At 51.1% G+C, this 20,790-nt stretch overlaps 1 protein-coding gene across 1 annotated transcript; it reads right to left on the minus strand.

Moving 5' to 3' along the window:
• Positions 1 to 7,350: 7,350 nt before the first annotated feature.
• Positions 7,351 to 19,904, minus strand: MCM2 (minichromosome maintenance complex component 2). The gene is made up of 16 exons (XM_075762115.1): positions 19,795 to 19,904; positions 19,083 to 19,270; positions 18,338 to 18,517; positions 17,422 to 17,681; positions 16,173 to 16,392; positions 15,663 to 15,870; positions 14,820 to 14,954; positions 14,421 to 14,612; positions 13,209 to 13,302; positions 12,426 to 12,676; positions 12,055 to 12,181; positions 11,747 to 11,859; positions 11,368 to 11,610; positions 10,408 to 10,590; positions 9,301 to 9,456; positions 7,351 to 8,405 (listed from the first exon to the last, which is right to left on the minus strand). Exons 1-16 carry the CDS (start codon positions 19,798 to 19,800, stop codon positions 8,295 to 8,297), a joined length of 2,667 nt encoding a protein of 888 aa, XP_075618230.1. The 5' UTR covers positions 19,801 to 19,904; the 3' UTR covers positions 7,351 to 8,294.
• Between the last annotated feature and the right edge of the window lie 886 nt (positions 19,905 to 20,790).

Below are 20,790 nucleotides of genomic sequence, written 5' to 3' on the forward strand. Positions count from 1 at the left end.
CGACAGGCTCGAACCCAAGTACTCGCTTTTGGCTTCTTTTGGACCACGTCCTTCCAGTGCTCTGAAAGCCCTTTTTATCCCAGAATCAATGCAGCCCCCAGCCCCCACGGAGCAGGAAATGCAGCAGGAACTACGGAGCTGTCGCTTACCCATTAGATGAGATAAAAACACTTCAGTGCACTCAGATTCTAATCCAGGCATGGCGTTTAATGAATGCTCTTGTCATTTTTCACTTTGCTGCTAGTAATTTGGCTGTCTTAGCATGCAGGTGGCTGACTACAAGTGGGTAACTAAAAGCCTTTCAGATCTCCTGACCCTGCCACATCCAGCTCCCGAATCTTAGAAACTAAATCCAGTGTCTGCAGCAGCCTAATCACATCAAAGAAAGCGCAAAAAACACTCTCGTGTATTACACGGCCTCGAATCAGAGGGAAGGAAACCACACGAGCATGGCAGCGAGCACACTTTCTATGAGGCTCATGGTGCTCCCTGGATTTATTTTGACATTACACATCGGTCACAGACTGAACAACAAAGGGGGAGTATGAAAAGAGGAGATACATCTTAGGCAAGAAGATTAAATAAAATTAGCTGCAACATCGATCAGCCAGGTTAACGCTGCCAGCGGAGCAGAAAACAGCCAGCAGAGATGGGCAGCACCAGTTCTCTTTAAAACCAGCGTGAACATAAACCCAGCACAGTCCTTGTTGTCTTCATTTTATGCTCCCTGGAATAGGTACGGCTGGCTTGGCTCTCTTCTGCTTTATTGACAACTTTATAGGCAAAGGCTTGTCATTTCTCATTTGATCTCCTCCAGCCTCCCTACCTGGTGTATATTCTCCAACAATGTTCAGAGCACTGGTAAAAGGGGCTTTACAATTGCACTAAATGCTTTTTTATAGCTGCTTCAAAGCTGTTCAGAGTTTTTTCTCAGTATTACCATTATCTGTGCTTTTCTGTTCTTCCCCCAAATTGTTCAATTTCACAGTTACGTCTGTTCAGCAGAATCAGAAAGCAAGCGTGTATTTTAGGCTGGCAAAACTGAAAAATCCTTCTTCCGTCTCCCCCCGTAAGTTACCGTAACAGCTTTTGCCTTCAGGAAATTCAGCCAGCTTTCCCATTTCAATTTAAGGGTCACATTGCTTTCCAAGATACTTGCAAACAAATACTACCGAGGCAGAGGAATGAGGCGATAACTAAGGGAAAGAATTTGGTGCCTAGGACTTGTTAACTAAAAAGAAATTAACTGCAAAGTCTAATCTCAACAGAAATGTAACTTACTTTGAAATTCCAGTTAAAAAAAAAAAGGCAACACATTCACTTGAAATATGCTGGTGAGATGTTTTATTCTCCTAAATACAGCAAAACTGAATCCACCTACAAAGGTGAGTGTGATCTATTGCCCTTGCTCAGCATAGCAAGAAAATAAACAATAAGGAAAACAAATAAGCAGGCAGATGTCAAGTTCTTGCAGTGTTAGAAAATGCAAGATGTCACTAGGACCAGGAAAAAGCTTTAACCCTTCTTCCTTTGCACACTGACATTTGGCCAGACAAGGGAAAGTGATCTGTGCCCAGTCTTAGATCAGAAGGAAAAATCCTGCTCTCAGTCTCTGTCCCGTTACCTCGATCACTGGCTCTTTGGGACAGACTGGGTGATACACCCTGCAATTTAACCCCAATTTCTATGAAGCTGTACAGCCTTTTGGCATCTCATCCCCCTGAAAGAGGAAAGCTTGAGAATTCCTCTGCCCAGCCCCTCCTTCCTTAGGCACAAGGAAAGATTTAACCTCTCCCTTGTTCCAGCATACATGAATTTACTTCAGAGCCTCCGACAAACTTTATATAAGCTTATTTGCTGACTTAGCATTTTTAATGCTGGGATGCAGTGAAACATTTTGACTGTACCAAGCAGGGGTGGGTACCCACTCTATTCTTGCGTAGCCCAGGCACGCAGCCGTTCTCTGGGCAAAACGCACAGCTTCTGCTCTCATCCAAAATCCTGCTGGGGAAGACGTATAATAAACACTTCAAAAGGAGTGACCTGGAACAATTAATGCCTTCCAGGATACGCTGTAATTAGAAGGGAACAGAATCTGCTCTATTTAGAGCCCAGGAGCAGTGAGCAAAGTTTCCCGCATCGCTTTGAGGCTTTCTCCATCTCCCTGCATCAGCTCGCTCCCTTTGGGGGAGGGCATGCCGCCCACCTGGGGCTACTGCCGGCCCTGCCTGTTTCCCATCCCCTGCTGTGAGGTGCAGTGGAAGAGCAAGCACAAGTTGTGCTTCACTTTTCCAGTTTCCACGTGCCCCTGCTGCTGCCTCCCATCCCCGAAGCTTTACATTTCTCTCCTCGCTAAAGTGGAGTTGATTGCTGCATTAATAGCCATGCCATTCTCCTGCAGGAGGCTCCGACAGCAAACCTCAGCGGAGTCCTAGAGGGCAGAGGAAAACAAAGCGATATTGAATTTGATTAAGGGGCCAGACTAACCTTTAACGGAGCCACCTGGGGCGAGGAAGCAGACAGCTCTGCAGCTGAAAGCCCAAGCAGGTTTTCTCATAGCCCAGAGGACAGGGCTCCGCACTCAAGAGGATCAGCAGCCCAGTCACATTGCTCTGTTGGAGCTAGCGCACAGAGGGATGGTCACAGCTTCTGCTTGCCTGAGAGGCAACCGCTGAGCTCCCAGCCAGGAAGGAGAAAGGACTACATCTCTTGTAGATTATTCATGTCATTTAAGCCAGGCTGCTGCACAGCACAACTTGGAGAACCCCCTTATCTGTGTGTTGAGCTCATCACCTCAGATCCTAAGCAGAGACTAAATGCCCTTCTGGAAGGGATGGTAAATCCACAGAAATTTAGATGTCGTGAGGACAGGCAAACCTCAGACCTTCTGAAGCTTTTTACTAGGGCAGAAGTAAAAGCAGGCTAAAGCCCAGTAGAGCCAGGAGGTTGGTGACAAGGTACAAGAGTTTTGGTCTCAGCTCTGCCTGTTTTAGAGGTATGACCCAAGCCTAAATAAGTGACCACCAAGCCTTTGCTATGCAGGGTTTGAGGAGTGCACATCAGGGAGCTGAGCACAATAACAACCAGCAGGACAGGCCACCCAGTACCCCAGGCAGATGAGCAGAACAGCTGAGGGACAGCAGCCAGAAGTCCAGCTCTCCAGAGAAGCTCATGGTGATGAAGCCAGTCCAGCACCAAACCATTAAGTCAGCCCATAGGCCAGAGTCAAGGTCTGATAGATAGCAACCATCATCAGGCATTGTCTAGTGAACACTTGGCAGCTCTACAGCAGTAGAAGAGGACCAAGGTCAGGTCAGCAATCTATGAGTCACAGCCCAAAGCAATAGGGACTGTAACTGACCACAGCAAGCCAGAAACCAGCAATCCCCTCCTATAGCTCAGGCAGGCACTAAGGGCCCCAGGCTGAGCTTAAATAGAGGACCTGGGCCACAGGTGTGAGTAGTTAGGGCAATTAAGGTCTATTAGTCCCCTCTGTGCCCTGACAATATAAGCTTCCCTCCTTGCACAGTGGCTTGGGGGGGGTTTTAATCCCTTAGTGAGCTAAAGTAGCCTCATGGGATGAACCTAGAGGCAAGTTGTGGGGTCCACCTTTCCTTGTAAACTGAAAAGCTCCATGTTATCTTCAGAGAATTTCCTGGGTTCTTAAATGCTGACTAAGCTGGGATGTGGGTGTCTCTGGAGCAGTCAGTATTGGAAGAGGGTTGGTGTGTGTTGACCCTGAGGAGAGGCATGTATTGGCTCACAGGGACTACTGGCATTCCTATCTATGTGTCCCCATGTGGTTTGATGGGATTGAAGCTCCTCAGCATCTTTTACAGAGGGCAGTTACTTTCATGTTTCCCTGAGCACTAGATAACCCAGAGGAGAAACTTGGTGCCTCCCCTGTGTTCCCCCCAAAGCCTCAGCTCTAGAGGGAAGTGACTTGCAAGATGAACAGCCAAGAGCACAACCCCCTTCCCAGGAGCTTTTGCTCTAAAGATGAAGGGCTCAGCAGCCCCTTGAGGCTCCTCACAGCCATTTAGTTGGGGCTGAGGAGCATGCTAGATGGCTGGATTTGTTGGCAGACCAGTGCTCCATGATAATGGAGACATTAAATCAGTTGTGGCAGCAAGAACTGCATAATAGATGCAAAATATGGCAGAAGCCTGATCCAATTTTGGCTCTGCCTTGTTAAGTGGAAAAGTATTTTAAGAGATGGAAAAATACGAGGAAGTTCAGAGTGCATCCTCCCTGCAGCATGGCATGAGGGGTAGCTGTCTGCAGTGACTCACCTCTACCTGCAGATACACATTTTCTGTAAACATATTCCCATACTGCCTTCACAGCTCAGCAATCACATGTGGAATTCAGGTATTCAGGTCAGTTGAGGTTAGCAAGGACAGAGCCATAAGTACCTGAAACAGCCCTCTTGGCTGAACTGCAGCTGGTCGGCCTCCTCTGACACTGTCCAACACAACTGCTACATCTTGAGCACAGTTACACTGGGAAAGTTTTTGTCAACCCATTTCCAGACAGCTCTTTACTAAACACACAGGAGATGGACACAGTGGGTTCCAGCCAAGGTCTAGCATGGGAGAAAGTGAAATGCTGCCAGTCCAGAAATTCTGCATATGCTAATTTTTTCCAAGTGGCTTTGGCATTAATTTGAGGGAAGAATGTATTACTGGAGGTAGAACTTCCCCTACTCAGGGGGCATCTGCCATTTGATAAGCAGACTGAGAAACAGCCACTAGCACACTGGATACAACCCAGGACTTGCAGATGTAGCGTGTTGGTTTATGATCACAATAAAGGCAGAAGCTATCAAGACTTTAAACTCTGTCAGTAGGTAGGGAAGAGCTTGAAGGAAGGGGAGGGAGGTTCTCCTTTTTTCCAGATCACATACCCTCACGTGTTAGATAGTTATCTGCAGGCACCTGCTCATGTACCCCAAGCAGGCATGTATGCGTTATGTTTATGCATCTATATGTGCTCCATGCTGGGCTAAGGTCAAGCAGCTTTCTATGAGATGCAGAGTGCCATGCTGTCCTCTCAGGAGTATGTGCACAGCATGCTGAAATTAAACTGGATCAGGATCTGGCCCATCATGCCCTTTTCAAAATCAGGATGCTCTTCCAAGTCAGTCTCACCCAGCATTTGCCAACAACCACTGTCCCAAGGGGTACTGACCATTAGAAGGGACACTACTCGGCTTCATAAAGCCCCATCTGCTTTGCAAGGAGCACCCTCATCATCTTCCATCTGAGCCCAGGCACAGCCTGTTGTGGACAAATCTCACCTCCCCAAGACTCTTGCTTTTGCCCCAGGTTGTCGGAGGTGCCCTGCAATGTTCAAATCACAGCAGCAAGAAGCCAAGTGCTCAAGCTTGGCTAAACTCAGGGTTGTCAGGGGAGCAACTCCTTGTTTCATGAGAGTGCGGCTTGGCTTGCTGACCTCCAGAGCCCTGCAGTAAAATCCTTGCTACATTCAGCTGGAACATGCCCCCTGGCAAGGCGGTCCCTGTTCAAAGCAGCATCCGTTTTCACCCCTGTCCAGACCAGACACCTGATGCTGTCAACAGCCAAAGCCTGCTCCAGGGAACCTGAAAAGCTCAGTGGCCGTGAGAGGAGGAACATGCCTTCAGACTGGCATTAACACTCCACTGAGCAGCTGATGCCAACATTAGCAAGGGCGCAGCTGCAAGAATTCATTGCTCTGCTGGATGCTGGCAACACGAGGTTGCGAAGGCATAACTGCCTTCGTAGTGAGGATTCAGGAGGAGGCAGAGAGCAAAGTGATAAGCAGACTCCAACAACAGCATCTTTGTTGTCACCGCTCAGTCCGTGTGCCAGGTGAGGTGGGACCAGAGCACGGAGGCAGGAGCAAGTTGTAGGACAAAACTGAAGGGTGACTGTCAACAGCCCTGTCCAGTGGCAGGGCAAAGAGCTGGGACAACAAGAAGTCCTGCTCTGCTCCTGTGTATTCTTTCATGGTTTGCGGTGACATGCTTGGCCATGTATTTAACTGTGTAGGTCACTACAGGCATAGCAGAGGCTTCATTCACAAGGTTGCAAGCGTTTAGGAAGCATTTTGTATTTGTCCAGTGTAACACAAAGCCTTTTTCATCTCCCACACTCAACATTTGTCCCCACAACACACAAGTTCAGTTTGCTTGACAAGCTTGTTGCATCCCTTGTTACTGCTGGTTTTGCGATCTCAGGGCTGCCGCTTTCCCCAGCAAGGTACGTGGGCTCCCACCGAGCTGGGCACAGCTTGCAAGTGCTGGCAGCTGCTCTCCCCAGGGACGGCCTCTGCCCCTGGCCTCTGGCATTAGGAGGTGAGGTGCTAACAGCTCCGTGCCCAGCCCCGAGGAACCACGCTGGCCTTGCCCTGTGGTTCCAGCACGCTGCAGCTCTGCCATCCCCAGCACAGGCCTGACCTAAGCACGCATTCAGGGGGCAAAGGGCTGGCTCAGGCAGGGAAGGCATGCCAGGAAAGTGTCTCTATGGGCTGCCTGTGGAAAGCCCTGGTAGACAGAGACTCAGTGGGAAGGGAAAAAAACAGCCAAAACAGTTAAACAAATACAGAGGAGGGAGCTGGCAGACAGCAAAGGCGACACGCAGAGCCAGTTTCAGGATGAGAGTCATGTGCTAAGCCCCCAGCGGGGTTTGAGCACTGCTAGCTCCCGAGTAACAACCAGGCTGAGAGGACACACACACATCACCATGACAAACCCCACGGTGTCGACAGCCAGGGACACGTCTGCTTGGCCAGCGCAGAATTGCAGCGGCCAGCTCACAAATTCTCTTGAGCACAGGCGGCAGGAGGCTGGAGATGCCTTACGGTCCCGTAAGCCTGGCCAGGCAAAGCACATTCACTACAGACCTCAGCTGCGTCTTGGAGAAGGTTTGCTGCTTCTCCCAGGCTGGAATCCAAGTGGCAGCCAAGACAGGAGTGGCAAAGGAAGGGAGGTGGGAGATACACACTGTGACGGGACAGTCTCAAGGTGATACTAACGTTTACAGGAGTTCTGCAGAGGGATCCATGCTCCAACAAGCAGGCAAGACAGGGAAGGAGTGACTGCAGGCAGGCCCTGGATGGGAACTGCAGCATTCATGACACTGTCCTGTGGACAACCATGTCCTGGTATCTACCCGTGGCGAGGACGTGCAATAGCTGAGACAAGCACTGGCAGTTCCCAGTAACTTGAAGAGCAAACGCAGGATGTGTTTGTACCCAAACCAACCCCACAAACTGCTGAGCAGCGGGTCCAGCATCCAGGTTGCTCAGTTATGCTCTTCCTTCCCCCCGTGGCTGCAGCAGTTCCCAAAAGAGGAGGAAACACAAAAGTATTGAAAAACAAATATATTCAAAATGCACACAGTAAGAAAATTGCATGTGAACACTGAGCCCATCCTGTCCTCTCTGAACACTTCCAGCTCAGGGCTCCTCCATTGCTACCCCCAAAACAGCACCATGGGTACTTCACCCTCAACAAACGAGTGTGAGAGATGTTCAGTTTAGGTGCCAGCACTTCGATCCAGCCATAGAGTCACATCAGCTGAGAGCTGCACAGAGATAACACCCCGTAAGGCAGGGGAAGCCCCTTCCCTAAGGCTCCTGGACACTCCCCGGCATGTACTGAAGGGGCTTTCACTGCCCACATAGATCACCACTAATACTAGGAACAGTTATGTTTCAGTTCAGTTCTCATCTCCATGCCCCTCTCCGTGCAGAAACCAAGCACAGGGTCAACCCACGTGGGCACCTGGGGAAATGTCAAGTGTCGGGCGCAAAGGCCTGGAGCCGAGAGGCTGGCTGGTTCACGGAGAGTTGAAAGCAGTCTCAATTATCACCCAGCAGGCTGCACAGTCGCCAGAGATGGGAAAAGAGAATCCCTGAGGGTGCTTGCAATCCAAGGGGCATGGATAAGGCAGACAAATGCTTTTTGAATGCTCCCACTCAGTCTCTCCTGCAGATGAGCCCGTAACAACTAGCGACAAACAAACAGCAAGCATGCCATCTATGTGGCCAGCAATTCTCTCCCTGTTGTGCTTAGCTACAAGGCAAAACAGTGAACGAAGTTACTAAACTGACTTGGCTGGACATCTAACTACTTAACTCTGTTTTATTTACAAGGTCTTCAGCAGTTCAGTGCTCCCTTAATCCCTAAGGCACAAAGCAAGCAAGAGAATGTGCAGCCTAGTCCCTCTGGATCTCTGTAGCGTTCCTGGGAGGGCTGCAGGATGGAGGTCACATCTCACAGGAGTACGTGGCGGACCCCGCTGCCAGCCTCAGAACTGCTGGACAATCAGCTTCCGCTTCACATCCCGACTGAACCTGTTCATCTTGAACACTTCACTGTCGTAGAAGGCAGAGAGGTTGTGGATGTTGATCTGCCGAGCCTGGGAGAAGGAGGGAGGGGAGAGGTAAATGTTTATTTAAAAAAAAATAAGAACCATGTGGTTTTCCATAGCAGAGGCCACATAAAATTTGACAGTCAGCAATCTTTGCTCTGCTCAGCAGGAATCAGAACTGCAGTAGCAGGGGACACTGCAGGTCAGGAAGAAGGAGCATTGGCAGAGCTGAGCTGAGCAAAGAGAGGGTGCTGGCTCAGCATCTGCCTGCTCTCAACTCGTCCTTTTACTTCCACTAGAGCTAGAATGTAACTACTATCCAAAAGCCCCTAACAGCTCACCCAGTGGGAGACAGTTTTGCAGGAGACCTCTGACTAGGGGTGGTCACACTGGCAGCACCAAGCTGTGGCTCTGTAAATCGTTACTCTGCACGTTTGATGCAAGGAGCAGAAAAGCAGCAACCCAGGAATCAAATACTGCTTTAGTGCCAAGGTCAATACTTTGTACAGAAAGGGCAAGTCAGGAGCGCAGCCCCTGGAGTAAGATGAGGATGCATTAAGGAGGAGAAGGGTGGGCCTCAGGAGGGATTGAGAAAGTTCATACAGAGATATTTCTGGGTTTTGCTTCTGCAAATGCACGTGCCAGGGAACTTGTGTTCTCATTCATCTGCAAAGCACCAGCTGTACTGCAGGATTTATCACTCCAACCCCAAAGCTTTATGGGGGTGCATGAGAATGGAGGGGGGGAAGAATATGGTACTTCTAGACAAGGGTGGAGCAGAGACAGATGAGACAGTCCTGCTTCTGGGTTAAATTGATTAACACCAGTCTTTTTCTGGTATCATAACTCAGAAAGGGAAATTACAAGTCTGAGAACACCTCTGGTTCTGAGGCTGCAGAGAGCAGGAACCAACCCAAGAAGGCTGGTTACGATAAGACTGTACCTTATCCACCAGGTCCTTCTCCGGGACTTCTATGGTGTCTTGCTGGGCGCCATAGCGGTTTCTCTGGTACATCACCTGCTCTGCGACCAGCTGCTTCAGGATGAACAGCAGCAGCTCGTTGTTGTCTCGCTTGAATGAAAGGTAGCGGGAGAAGGTCTGGGAGGAAGATGAGATGAGCCGAGAGGGTCAGGAACCGGAGTGATGCGCTGCAGGCCTCCCGTGCCCAACACCAACCAACCTCCTCCTCCCACAGAGCACAGGGGGAACCCAATGACACGCTGTCACCTGCACCCTTAGTGTCTCTTAAGGGACTTCAAGCCTTGCCAAGCTGCCACCTGCACATGCAGTTAAAACACAGCACCGTGACAGCCACGACACCCCTCTGCCAGCTGCTCTTACACCCATTACAAATCTCTGGAGGGGCCCTGGAGCCTCTTGGGGGCTGGAAGTGCAGTGCTGTGGAGGTGTGCTGCCCATGGGGGAAGCGGCCCTGGGGAAGCTGTAGAGACCGTCCCATGCCTCCCCAGCAGACGCTCACACTTGGCTGGCTGTGAGCAGCCAAAGAGAGAGGCCACGAGTCGTCCAGACTGAGGGCAGACACTCGGAGTGGATAAATGCCAGGCTACGGCCAGCCAAGAGCTGTTCGGAGCCAGCCCCTGCCACTCGGAGAAAAGGGCAGGCTGCGCACTATGCCACAGCGAACGCTGCCCTGTGGTGAACTGTCCCCTGAGGAGCCCTGGGACAAACGTGAAAAAGCTGCCTGCCCGCTCGGGCTCGATCACCTGGCAGCAGCAGCAGCGGGAGCCCTGAGCCAAATTATCAGGGAAGGCATGGAAAAGAAGAGAGATGCGGCAGTGCTTGAGGCACGCTTCCTTCTCAGCCCCAACAAAAACATTGCCCCATCACAGACTAACGAAGGGGAGTCACGTAGCAGTGCCTTCAGACTCGCAGTACTCCACTGACATGGGCTCAGGGCCTGACTCTGCAGGACAGACGCCTGCGGAGCCTGAAGGGTCTCCTCCCGCAGCCAGGGCAGTGCGAGGCGGCTGCAGTCGAACCCACAGGGTCTGGGGTGCAGCTACAGCCCTCGGCTCAGCCGGTGCCCACCTTGCGCATGCTCCGCGTGACGCTGAACTTCTGCGTGTCGATGAAGCTCTCCAGCATCACCCGGATGGCCATGTTGACGTCATCCTCCACCACATAGTCCCGCAGGTGCATGCGGGCGTGAGCCTCGGCCATTCGGATCATGGACTCAATGTGACGCACTGTGATGGGGATGCTGCCGGTTGCCTAAGAGGAGAGAGGAGGAGGTAACTCCTTAGTGAAAGACAAAAGACATGGGGCAAGACAGGTGGCTTCTGGCCCAGGAGCTACTTCACAGCGCAGGGAGCTGCTCCTGGACCCCTGAGGACTCTCAGGCTGAGAAGGCTCTGCCACCTGCTGGCACGTCTGCACAGAGTGCTCCGGGCTCCCCCTCGCATCACTTGAGGGGATGCTACGCGGGGTCCCTCTTTGCCACTGTTCAGTGCCTTTCCAGGAACAGCAATCCTGTTTCCTCCAGCAACTTTTACGAGTTAAAGAAAAAAAAAGCCAATTAAAAAAGAAAAGATATAGTTTTCCCAAGCTCCAAAAATTTCCCTCTGACCTCAACAAATTCCTCTTCCACTTTGAAAGCATGAAACGAGCCCGAGAGATCCCACGGACAAAAGAGAAAAACATTTCTCCACAGAACAGCTCCCTGTAACGCACCAGGAGCATGTGGGTCTGAGCGAATGCAACGGCTCCTGTGGGCCTGCCAGACTGGGTGACAATAAGGACTTTGGCATGGCAGGCACCAGTACGTGTGCCCAGTCCATCGGTCACAGATCACCAACAGGCAAGACTCTGCATTTAGATGAAGAATCATCTGTTCAGCAGATACTGCACGATCCGCCCATCTCTCACAAAACAGTGGCACAGACTTTTGTGACAGGAACGGCTAGAATGTCTCAACATATGCTGGAGCAGTCTCAGGCTGATTTGCAGTCTAGATACACACTTCTTCCCCCTCTTCCTCAGTATTCTCACCATAGACTCTTTCCTGAGGTCACTGTACATCCGGGCCACCTTGTCCTGGTCCATCTGGTTGAGTTTGGGGTGGACCTTCTCTTTGGCATAGATAATGTATTTCCTCAGGATCTCCTGGGGAATGGGTTCAACGCCGTATGTGTTGGGAAGAATGACCTCATTGGCATCACCATTCACTACCTCCTTGCTACCTGGGTGGTGCTTGACATGGCTGCCAACAACAAACCGGGCAAGCATTTCATCCTACAAGAGAGCAGTGGATGAACAGACACTGAAGACACTCACTGGAGAGCAAAACTCAGTAGACAACTGCAGCTGAGCATCCCAACAGCAGCATCACAAGCCCAGCACACACTCAGATTCATAGCACAGCTTGTACCTGCACAGGGTCCACTGTGTCTCTCACCACACACAGGATATCAAATCGAGAGATGATGGGCTCTGTCAGGTCTACATTCTCCGAGAAGGTTAACGATGGGTCATAGCGCCCACCTAGATCATAGAGACAAAGCTCAAAGTCAAACACAGGCTCCAGGGCTGAAGCTTTGAAGCAATCATAGACCTCCTGCACAGAGAGACTTTACTACTTGCTTGATCTGGAGAAACCAGGCAGAGGGAGAGGAAGCTGTGCCACAGTTCTCATGACAGCACGACTCATGCTGGAGGTCCTGTGGTCTCAGCACTTACCTATGGGATTGGCAGCAGCGATAACGGTGCAGCGGGCTTGCAAGGACGTGACAATGCCCGCTTTGGAGATGGAAATGCTTTGCTGCTCCATGGCTTCGTGGATGCTGGTCCTATCTTGATCATTCATCTGTGAGAAAGCAGGAATGACAAACTGAATCTATGTCTTTACCCAACGCCCAGCACACCATGGGGAATCGGGTCCTGATGCTCTGAAAAAGTAGCAAACTGCACTGTGGACCAGTAAGGGCAAACTGCAGCGGTGTCATTCAGCTGGGAGATGGCACCACGAGTTATAATATCTCCTCATCGCAGAGGTTCCAGCCAGTCCCTCCACAGCTAATCCTTCTCACAGAGATGAAGCTAGGCCTTACCTTGTCAAATTCATCGATCAGGCAGACACCTCTGTCAGCCAGCACGAGGGCTCCTGCCTCCAAAGTCCACTCCTTGCTGACCGGGTGCCTCTGGACATAGGCTGTGAGGCCCACAGCAGAAGCACCCTGGCCAGTGGTGAAGATTGCTCTGCTAGATGCCTTCTCTATGTATTTAAGAAACTGTGATTTTGCAGTACCAGGGTCTCCGCACAGAAGCACGTTGATGTCACCACGGACTTTGTGTTTGCCTCCTACAACAGTAATGGGAGAGACCTGTTGGCAGCTGAGCGCATGGCTTGATAGCAACCCTGCCCTGAACACCACAAAGCTGAAGGGAAGGCAAAGATTAGGCAGGGAAAACACTTCACAGGGAAGTTGAGGGAAAACCAAAGTCAGCTTCGGAGGTGGTCACATGTATAAGACAGCATTTCTAACCTTGTTGAACACATCCTTCTAAGAAGGAGATGGTAACAAATCAGGACACCAAAAGGCCAAACCTCTGAAGGGGCATCAAACACGACCTCCTAAAGGAGGAGGGATAAAAACCTGCCCAGGTTTGCAGCAGGAGCTGTTTTCAGTCTTAGCATTTCCACTGTCACACCAGAGTTTTCAGCGAGATAAAAGCAGCCACTTCCCTCACAGACATCCCTCAGTCTGTTACCTCATCTGTCACCAAGACACACAGACAAATCTAACCACTCTCATTGCAACACCACAGACAAACCCGGATCCATTTGCCTTCTGCTGAGTGAAGCGGACATAAGTGACACAAATGACACTCACCTGGGTTTTTGGGCTCTCCACCAAAGAGAGCTAAAGCCAAACCCCTCTTGATATCTTCATGCCCATAAATAGATGGGGCAATGCTGGCAAAAATCTGAAAGGAAAACCAGGAGTTGTTCAGGGAATACCACTTCCCAATCTGGGCAGAATTTGGCACGAAAATCAGCAAGGGGCTGTTATCTACAGTTACCCTGACAATACTGCTGCCTTCAAAAAGTCTTTTATTATCCATGGTGAGGGGGCTTTTTCAAAGGTAATTACCCACCCAGAGTCCCCTAAAGGTGCTTCGCAAAAATGGTGCTGTTGGGGCATAACAGATTGTGTAGTCTGGTGCTGGAAGCTGCTGTTACCACCTCCACACTGCTGTTGCACACGAAGTACACCGCAGTGGCTGTTATCGGCTGTTGCAAAGCTGGAGACCTTGATCTGAGACTTACTGCACATGATAGCAGTTGGATGGGTAACACTGCACATGAATTGTCATCATGCTCAATTATTATGAACAACTGGCTTATTTTCTCAAGGGTATTCTGATAATAGCCTGATGCTGGAGACTACTGACTTGAAAACAGTCCTGGCTCAACTGAAGCTGCTCCACCCACTGGGAACAGCAGTCAATATAAAACCAGCATGACCAAGGCAAGAGAGTGAAGTCCCCATATTACAGAGCTTAAGCCTGACCCAAGTGAGGTGGAACATGCACCAAACCAGGCGCTTTGTTCTTTCAAGTATTGGATTCAGGTGTTAGCATGCACAGAGAAGCAAAGCCAAGATCTCTACCACAGCTTAAGCTAAGTAATAACATCTCCTCAAGAGGACTGGAAATGCAAGCATTGGTCCCTCAGAACAGTTCCCTCAGTTTGCTGTCAAGATATGGGGAGGAAAAAACAATGATCAGATATAAGCAGTGGCTGAGTGCCTCTCACCCGTCTTCCAGCCTTGTTGTGATATGGAAGACTCAGAGAAGGAAGGGGAGAAACAGAAAATTTGACCCTCAAAAGTACAAGGAAAGTTTCTTATTTCCTTTCCCCCTAAGTAACTCTCATCAACAGCTGTCTGAGAGCTACAGAAGACTACTCAGAGGGAACTGGGATTTCTAAAAGTTTCTTTAACTGGTTTAGCCAGCTGATACCTTTCATCGCTTTCGGATCCAGCTGCCAGGTGATGGCAAGCTATCAACTGGAAAAGAAGGGATGTCTGAGGCTGACCCACCTTCTCCCCAATTTGCTCATCCTTGGACAGACCCACAATCACTTTCACATCTTCATCAGTCAGTTCTCCGATAGCCAGCTTGTTGTCCTTTTTGGCAATGTGGTTGGCCAGGATCACGGTTGCAAACACCGGGAACCCGTTGGCAGTGTTCAAGGAGCCATCGTAGTTGTTGTGGTAGATCCCCGTTAGCTCCTGGGAACCGGGAGATGGTATGTCAGTGCCTGTGCAGTACAAAACCACCCCCTTTTCCATTTTAAGATACCAGTCTCAAAAGTAGCTGCCCAAATGCATCTGGGGACAATCCCTCCCCACATCCCCACAGACGTTCCCACAATGTCATTGTCAGAGTTTAAAAATGCTCTGTGCTCACCCCGTACTTGAGTTCAACAATGTACTCACGATCTCATCCCCTGGCTTGCAGCTGTCAACCAGATCAGCGAGGAGAATGGCATCCTTGGAGCGGGGCAGCCTGCCGGCAGCGACCTTCCCAGGGCTCTCCTGGATTTTGATGCGCTGATAGTTCTGATAGACTGTCTGCAGCAACAAAATAAAAGTTACCCGGCAAGTCTGGCAGGCATCAGCACAGCCAATGCTTTTCAAAGGCATCTCACCAGAGAAGGTCTATTCAAAGATTTACTATATTTTGGTTAGAAAACTATGGGCATGAAAGGATGGAGGTTGTGAGGAGCAATTCCAGGGTGTGATAGACAACAATGGGGACAGGAAAGCACTTTGCCACATCTCACCACTGTGTTTCAGCCACCACAGTGTTTGTCCACCCAAATACTGTACTCCTGGGAGGAGGATGCTCCACATGTGATGGTTAAAGATATCAAAGCAAAGAATGAAAATCAAAAGCTCCACATCAATGATTCTGCTACTGTCCTCTCTTTTCCTTAGTTGGCAGATCAAGAAACACTGACCTAACCTGGGAAGGAGGAGAGTTGGACAGCCTGTGTCTGCATTTCTACAATATGGGTAGGTAACTGTGTACCATAGAGATGACTGTGGCAAAAGATTCAGCCCAAATACTTAAAATGAAGCAGTAAATGACTTTTGGCAGCTAAATTGGGCAGATTCAGATCAAGAGCTCAAATAGACAAGACCTATCTTCTCAGACCCCTCTCCCAGCACCAAGCATCTTCAAAGGGTGGGAGGCCAGGCAGGGCTGGGAGGAACAGGCAGCGTAGCAGCCTGGGCAGGATGAGCAGACAGCCCCATCCAGGCAAGCACATCTCTTACCTCTTCCATGTTGATTTCAAAGGGGCCAAGAGACTGACACTCCGGACAGGAACCGGGTTTCACCTCCTGGTTCTGGGACTGGAAGAAGGGTCCCAGGATGAAGCTGCACTTGCTACAGTTGTATTTGACCATGCTGAGCTGAGGCAGGACCCCTGTGCAACTCGTCACTACTCCGCTGGTCCGGATCAACTGATTCAAGTGCAGTTGCCTGAGGACAGACAGAGAGATGCTGGATGCCTGTAGGGCACAGAAGGCAGAACACCCTACAGAACTATTCTTGCTACAAGGCACAGCTCCCAAAGGCCTAACAAGAAACTGCTGTCAGTAGGAGTTTTCTCGCAATGTACCTTTGGGGACACTGGAAGTTCATCCTTAATCTGACTTCTTTCCTGTAATAAGCTCAGTCATCCTGTTGGACTTATCTAGAGCTTTACCTTGCAGACTAGATCTCCTGAGCACCCCAAAGCCTGCTGCACGCCCCACGCCACTGCTGGTAATTCTGCTGCTTACCTGAGCGACCGCAACTCTTCCACCAGAGGGAGGTGGGAGATGCGGACATGGATCTCCTGAGCAATACGATCATATTTGGGGTACATGGCCAACACCACTTCCTTGGCTGCTTCATCAAAAATCTTCAGCATTTCTGCTGGGGCCTCAGGCAGAAAGTAGGCAAGGACATGTTCCTGGGCTGCCAGATCCTCATAGTTAACCACCAGACTCTCTCTGTTCTCTTAAGAAAAAGATGGAGTCAATTGTATTTTCAACCTGTTCACTCCTCAAGGAGTCTGCAAAAGATAGCCAGAACAGACAAGCCTGCATCCTGCAGGCTGCAGACGTCTGTGCTTTCCCTGAAAAGATATTTAGATGTCAACAATTTGAAAATGGGTGGAAAATTCTTTTTAATTTATTTCTCTGACATATTCTTCATCAGTACCAAACATGTGACTGTTCCTCTACAGTTCAGCACAGATACCTCCCAGGCTCAGTGTTCCTGAGACTCAAAAGCCTCAGCCCAACATAAAACTCTCCCATGGACCTCCAAGAACCAGAGGTTAATAGGAGAGAGAACTGTGCCGAATGGCGGGCAAAAACCTTCTGTGTCTTATGTTCCTGGAAAGGGACAAGACAAATGATTTTTATTTCCTACCTGTGTAACACTGACCCTGAACCCTGATCACTACTCAAGCTTCTGGAGGTTCTGCCTCAATATAATGAAGAAATACGAACAACTGCACTTACATGAGCTGTTCCTAGATGTGACAATTTCGGCTTTTAAAATTTATCAATGACAGCCTTAACAACTGCTTGTTCTGGCAGTGCCTAGCCAGAAAACAAGGCTGCAACACTGACATGGTTTTCAAAGTCACAAGGTCTGTTTGTGTCCCCTTGCTGGATAATCCGGTTTCCAGTGTGAGAAAGTAACAGGCACAGACAGCAAGCAATTATTGTCTCTTTCAGGTCGCAAGCTTGCAGACCACTGTCTGCTGCCCCACATATTCTTTTGCTAGCATTTCTACGATATGAATATTAATGAGTAGCAGACACCAGGGGCCTTCTAATTAGTCAGCCAGATTCAAAGAAGATAGTAGACATGCTTCCATTATTCATTTATCTCCATCAGCACCAGAGTTTTCTTAAAGTGCTGACTCAATGTCTGGGAAAAACAGGGCAGGCAGAAAAAATCCACCTATGGACTGGATCACTGCAAAATACCGAGACCCACATAAAGACAAGAGCGCCTTTCATCACCCGGACCTACCTTTGCACATGTCACTGATCCTCTCTTTGAAGACATTGTGCCCATGGTCATCCACATGGGTCTTCAGGAAGTTCTTGAAGCGGTGGTAGATCTCAAGCCGGGGAGCTGCCATGGAAACCCACTCCCTCACCGAATGCCCTTTCATGTCTTCCAGATTCTCAATACTCTCAATCATGTCTTCATCTTCCTCTTCCATGCCGTCAGCAGCTCGTTCTGCCAGCCGCCTCTTCCGTGAAGGACGGTCTTCGTCTTCATCGTCACTGTCTAAGGGTTGGGAGGAAAAATTGTTAAAGAGTTGGGATTCCCGTTCCCACTTTTTGGACTAGTCACAGTTGGATCGCAGAGGCTGTGGAAGCAAAGATACCAGAGCCTGGGATACAAACCAAGAATCATCCCAGGCCCAGCCTAAATCCAGTTCTAGCCTGGCTCCCACATCTTCCATAATGTAGCTAAAGACTTTATGGGGGTGAATAAGAAGATTTGCATGTAACAGCACACAGTAACATCCATTAATGCACTGAGGGAGGAAGGCCAAGAAAGGGGCTTCCAAGTCCGTCAAAAGCCCTCCCATCCAGCCCACAGAAGTCTCTACAGGAACACCAACAAACTCCACAGCATATGCTCAGTAGAATCCCAAACCCTTGACACAGGCCCAGGATCCTGACTTTGTTTCAGCAGCAAACATGTAACCAGAAGAACACATCAAACAAGCTCCTAGGAAGCCCAAATCAAAGGGATTATGCACTGCGGAGTCCAGCCAAGCCCACAGCCAGGGATTTCACTGAGAGCCCAAATACACTGGAGCTCCAGGGACCTCCCTGTTACGCTGAGGGTGAGAGTCCAGCTCCCCAGAAAGGGCCGAGTTACAGTCAGCCACACGGGGATCAGCAGCCCACTTGGTACAGCTCATCTCCACCTACCGTAAAGCAGCCCCCTCCTCATGCGGCCCATGCCCTGCTCCAGCTCTCGGTCTCGCTGCCTCATTACTCGCTCCGCGGCTTCCCGCTGGCTGGCGGTCAGCTCCTCCACATCTTCGCTGTCCAAGGCCAGGCCCTCTGCTTCATAGACATCCAGCTCGGGGATGGGGCGGTAGTCCCTAGCACACACACATTGCACTGAATCAGGCCGGGCTCCAAAAGGCATTTCTGGAGCCCCTCTCTGGCTACTGCTCTGTAAGTTGTTCTGCAGCAAGACTGAACGTGTGGAGCAGGAAGGCACTTCACAGCAGAAGGGTCCAGCACCACAGTTACAAATGCCAGCACTCAAGCCTTCGTGTTGTAAAGTTCACCAGCTCGCGGGCAGGCCTGGCTGAGTGACAAAACACGAAGATGTACACCCGCAGGAGCAAGGAGCTGGGCTGGATGCACATCCCGCATCCCGGGAGATCCTGGTTTACCCACACTGGATCATGATGGCACTTTGCTCCCAGCTTGCAATTTGCTCAGTTCTTCCAGGACTCAAATGACACCATACGCTGACTCTTCTCCACTGTCCAGCGGCTCTTCAGCCCCCACACCTCAGCTACCAGCACAGCGGAGGGATGCCACCACGGCTGAGAGCCCCCTTGTCCCCCATGTCACCGGCTGCACTGACATCCCGTTAGCAAAACCCTGTCCCCTGACACAACCCCTCCAGAAGCTGGCTCCCACCGGTTTCCTTACCTTTCCATCCCTTCCCCGATGAGCTCTTCTCCTTCTTCTTCCTCTTCGGGGAACCCCTCGGTCCCCAGGAGCCCTTCGGACTCATCCTCGAAGGGCGGCAGGTCCCGGCCGGGGCTGGACGTGAAGGCATCGCCCCGCCGTGAGCTGCGCAGGGGGCTGGTGGCCGCCGCCTGCGACTCGGAGGAGTCCTGCGAGGGCAGAGGGAAAGGGTGAGGGGCCGGGGCACCCCCCTCCCCGGCACCGGGCCGCGGGGGGGAGAGGGGAGGCAGTGCTTCCAGGAGCCGCTGCAGTGGGGGCGGCGGTCAGAAGGGGCCATGGATCAGCGATGAGCCCTCTTTCCCGGTGCGGGGAAATATTAAAATAATTAGCTCTCCTTGCAAATGACAACGGCAATGCGTGGGGGAGCAGGGGCGGGGGGGAACCGTCCTCAGAGCCCAGAGCAGCCGGAGCGGGGGGGGGGGAAGGGGTCCGATCCCGCCCCGGTCCTCTTCTCCGGTGCAGGGCACGTGGGAAACTTCCCACGGCATTTGGGGTGTCCCCGGCGAGCGCACCCCCATTCACCCCCCCTCCCCGAAATCCCCTCTGGACCCCGCGCGACCGTCACCGCAGTGCCAAGACGCCCCTGGCGGGGAGGAACCCGGCTCTGCACCCCGCGGGGGCGGCACCCCAACTCGCACCGCAACGCTCAGCCGCCCCGGCCCCGGCCGCTCACCGCCATCGCTGCCGCCTCTTCCTGCCCAGCCGGATTCCGCGCGAAAACAGACCCACGTGGTCAGCAAAAGCGCGCGAAAGCTCCTGAATAATGGCTAGGCTCGGCGGCGGGCCCCGCCCCGCGGCATGCATATGCATGAGGCAGCGGGAGGGGGCCACGGCCACGGCCACGGCCCGGCCAAGGGGGCAAACTACGGTAAATTTTGGCAAACGTTCGGGCATTTCCCTCTGGGCTCGAGGGGTCCCTTCTGCCGGGACTCGAATCACGGGAGAGATCCCACTGCGAATTCCTGTGTCCATGTTCTCATCGCTGCCTCTTCTGCAGCTAAAATCAGGTCTGGCTGGACGAGCTTTGCCACCTCCCCATGGGAGAGCCCTCCGAGTCACCTTTATTCAGGTTCACAGTAAAACTACAAGAGGTGGGAAGCGGGTTCTGGCGTTTGGGTTTTTTTGGTGTGAGTTCGTATGTAGTAACAGTACGGGGAGCTAATCGGAGCAGTTCTGAAGAACAGACGTGCGTTGCTTGGCGCAGCAAACAGTGCCACTTAGGAGAGGAACTGAAGAAGACCCCCTGTCCCATAGAAACTGTAAAAGGAATTTAGAGACAAAACAAGCAGTGGGCTGATGTCTGGCGAGGAGGTGAAACACTTCTGTTCCAGGCCACAGGCTCTTGCATAACCGTAGGTGGCTTGGAGTTTGGAGATCTGTCTTCTCTGAAGGGTTTCTGACCACTGTTGAGTATCAGGCTATTTCTGCTCTTGGCCACACTCAGGTGTGGGACAGTAACCCTGAAACAGGAGATGCCAGAAGCAAAAGTGACTGAGGAGGCAGCTGACAATCATGAACCTGAAATGGCTCTTCCAGGCGCCCCGCTGGATGATTCAGCCTGGTACGAATATAGCAAAGCAGGAGCATCACGATATAAATAGGAGAGTGGCTCAGCCTCATCTATGTGACACATGATGGGGAGCTGGCTGGTGCTTGAGTGAAACAGGCA

This window comes from Balearica regulorum, chromosome 10 (assembly GCF_011004875.1).
Source record: "Balearica regulorum gibbericeps isolate bBalReg1 chromosome 10, bBalReg1.pri, whole genome shotgun sequence".
Taxonomy (NCBI): domain Eukaryota; kingdom Metazoa; phylum Chordata; class Aves; order Gruiformes; family Gruidae; genus Balearica; species Balearica regulorum.

Coding starts and splice junctions, on each gene's coding strand:
- MCM2 (XM_075762115.1), bottom strand. Junction 11,611..11,746: donor ACACAGTGGACCCTGTGCAG/GTACAAGCTGTG, acceptor GCTCTCTTGTAG/GATGAAATGCTTGCCCGGTT. Junction 8,406..9,300: donor AGAAGGACCTGGTGGATAAG/GTACAGTCTTAT, acceptor TCCTTCTCCCAG/GCTCGGCAGATCAACATCCA.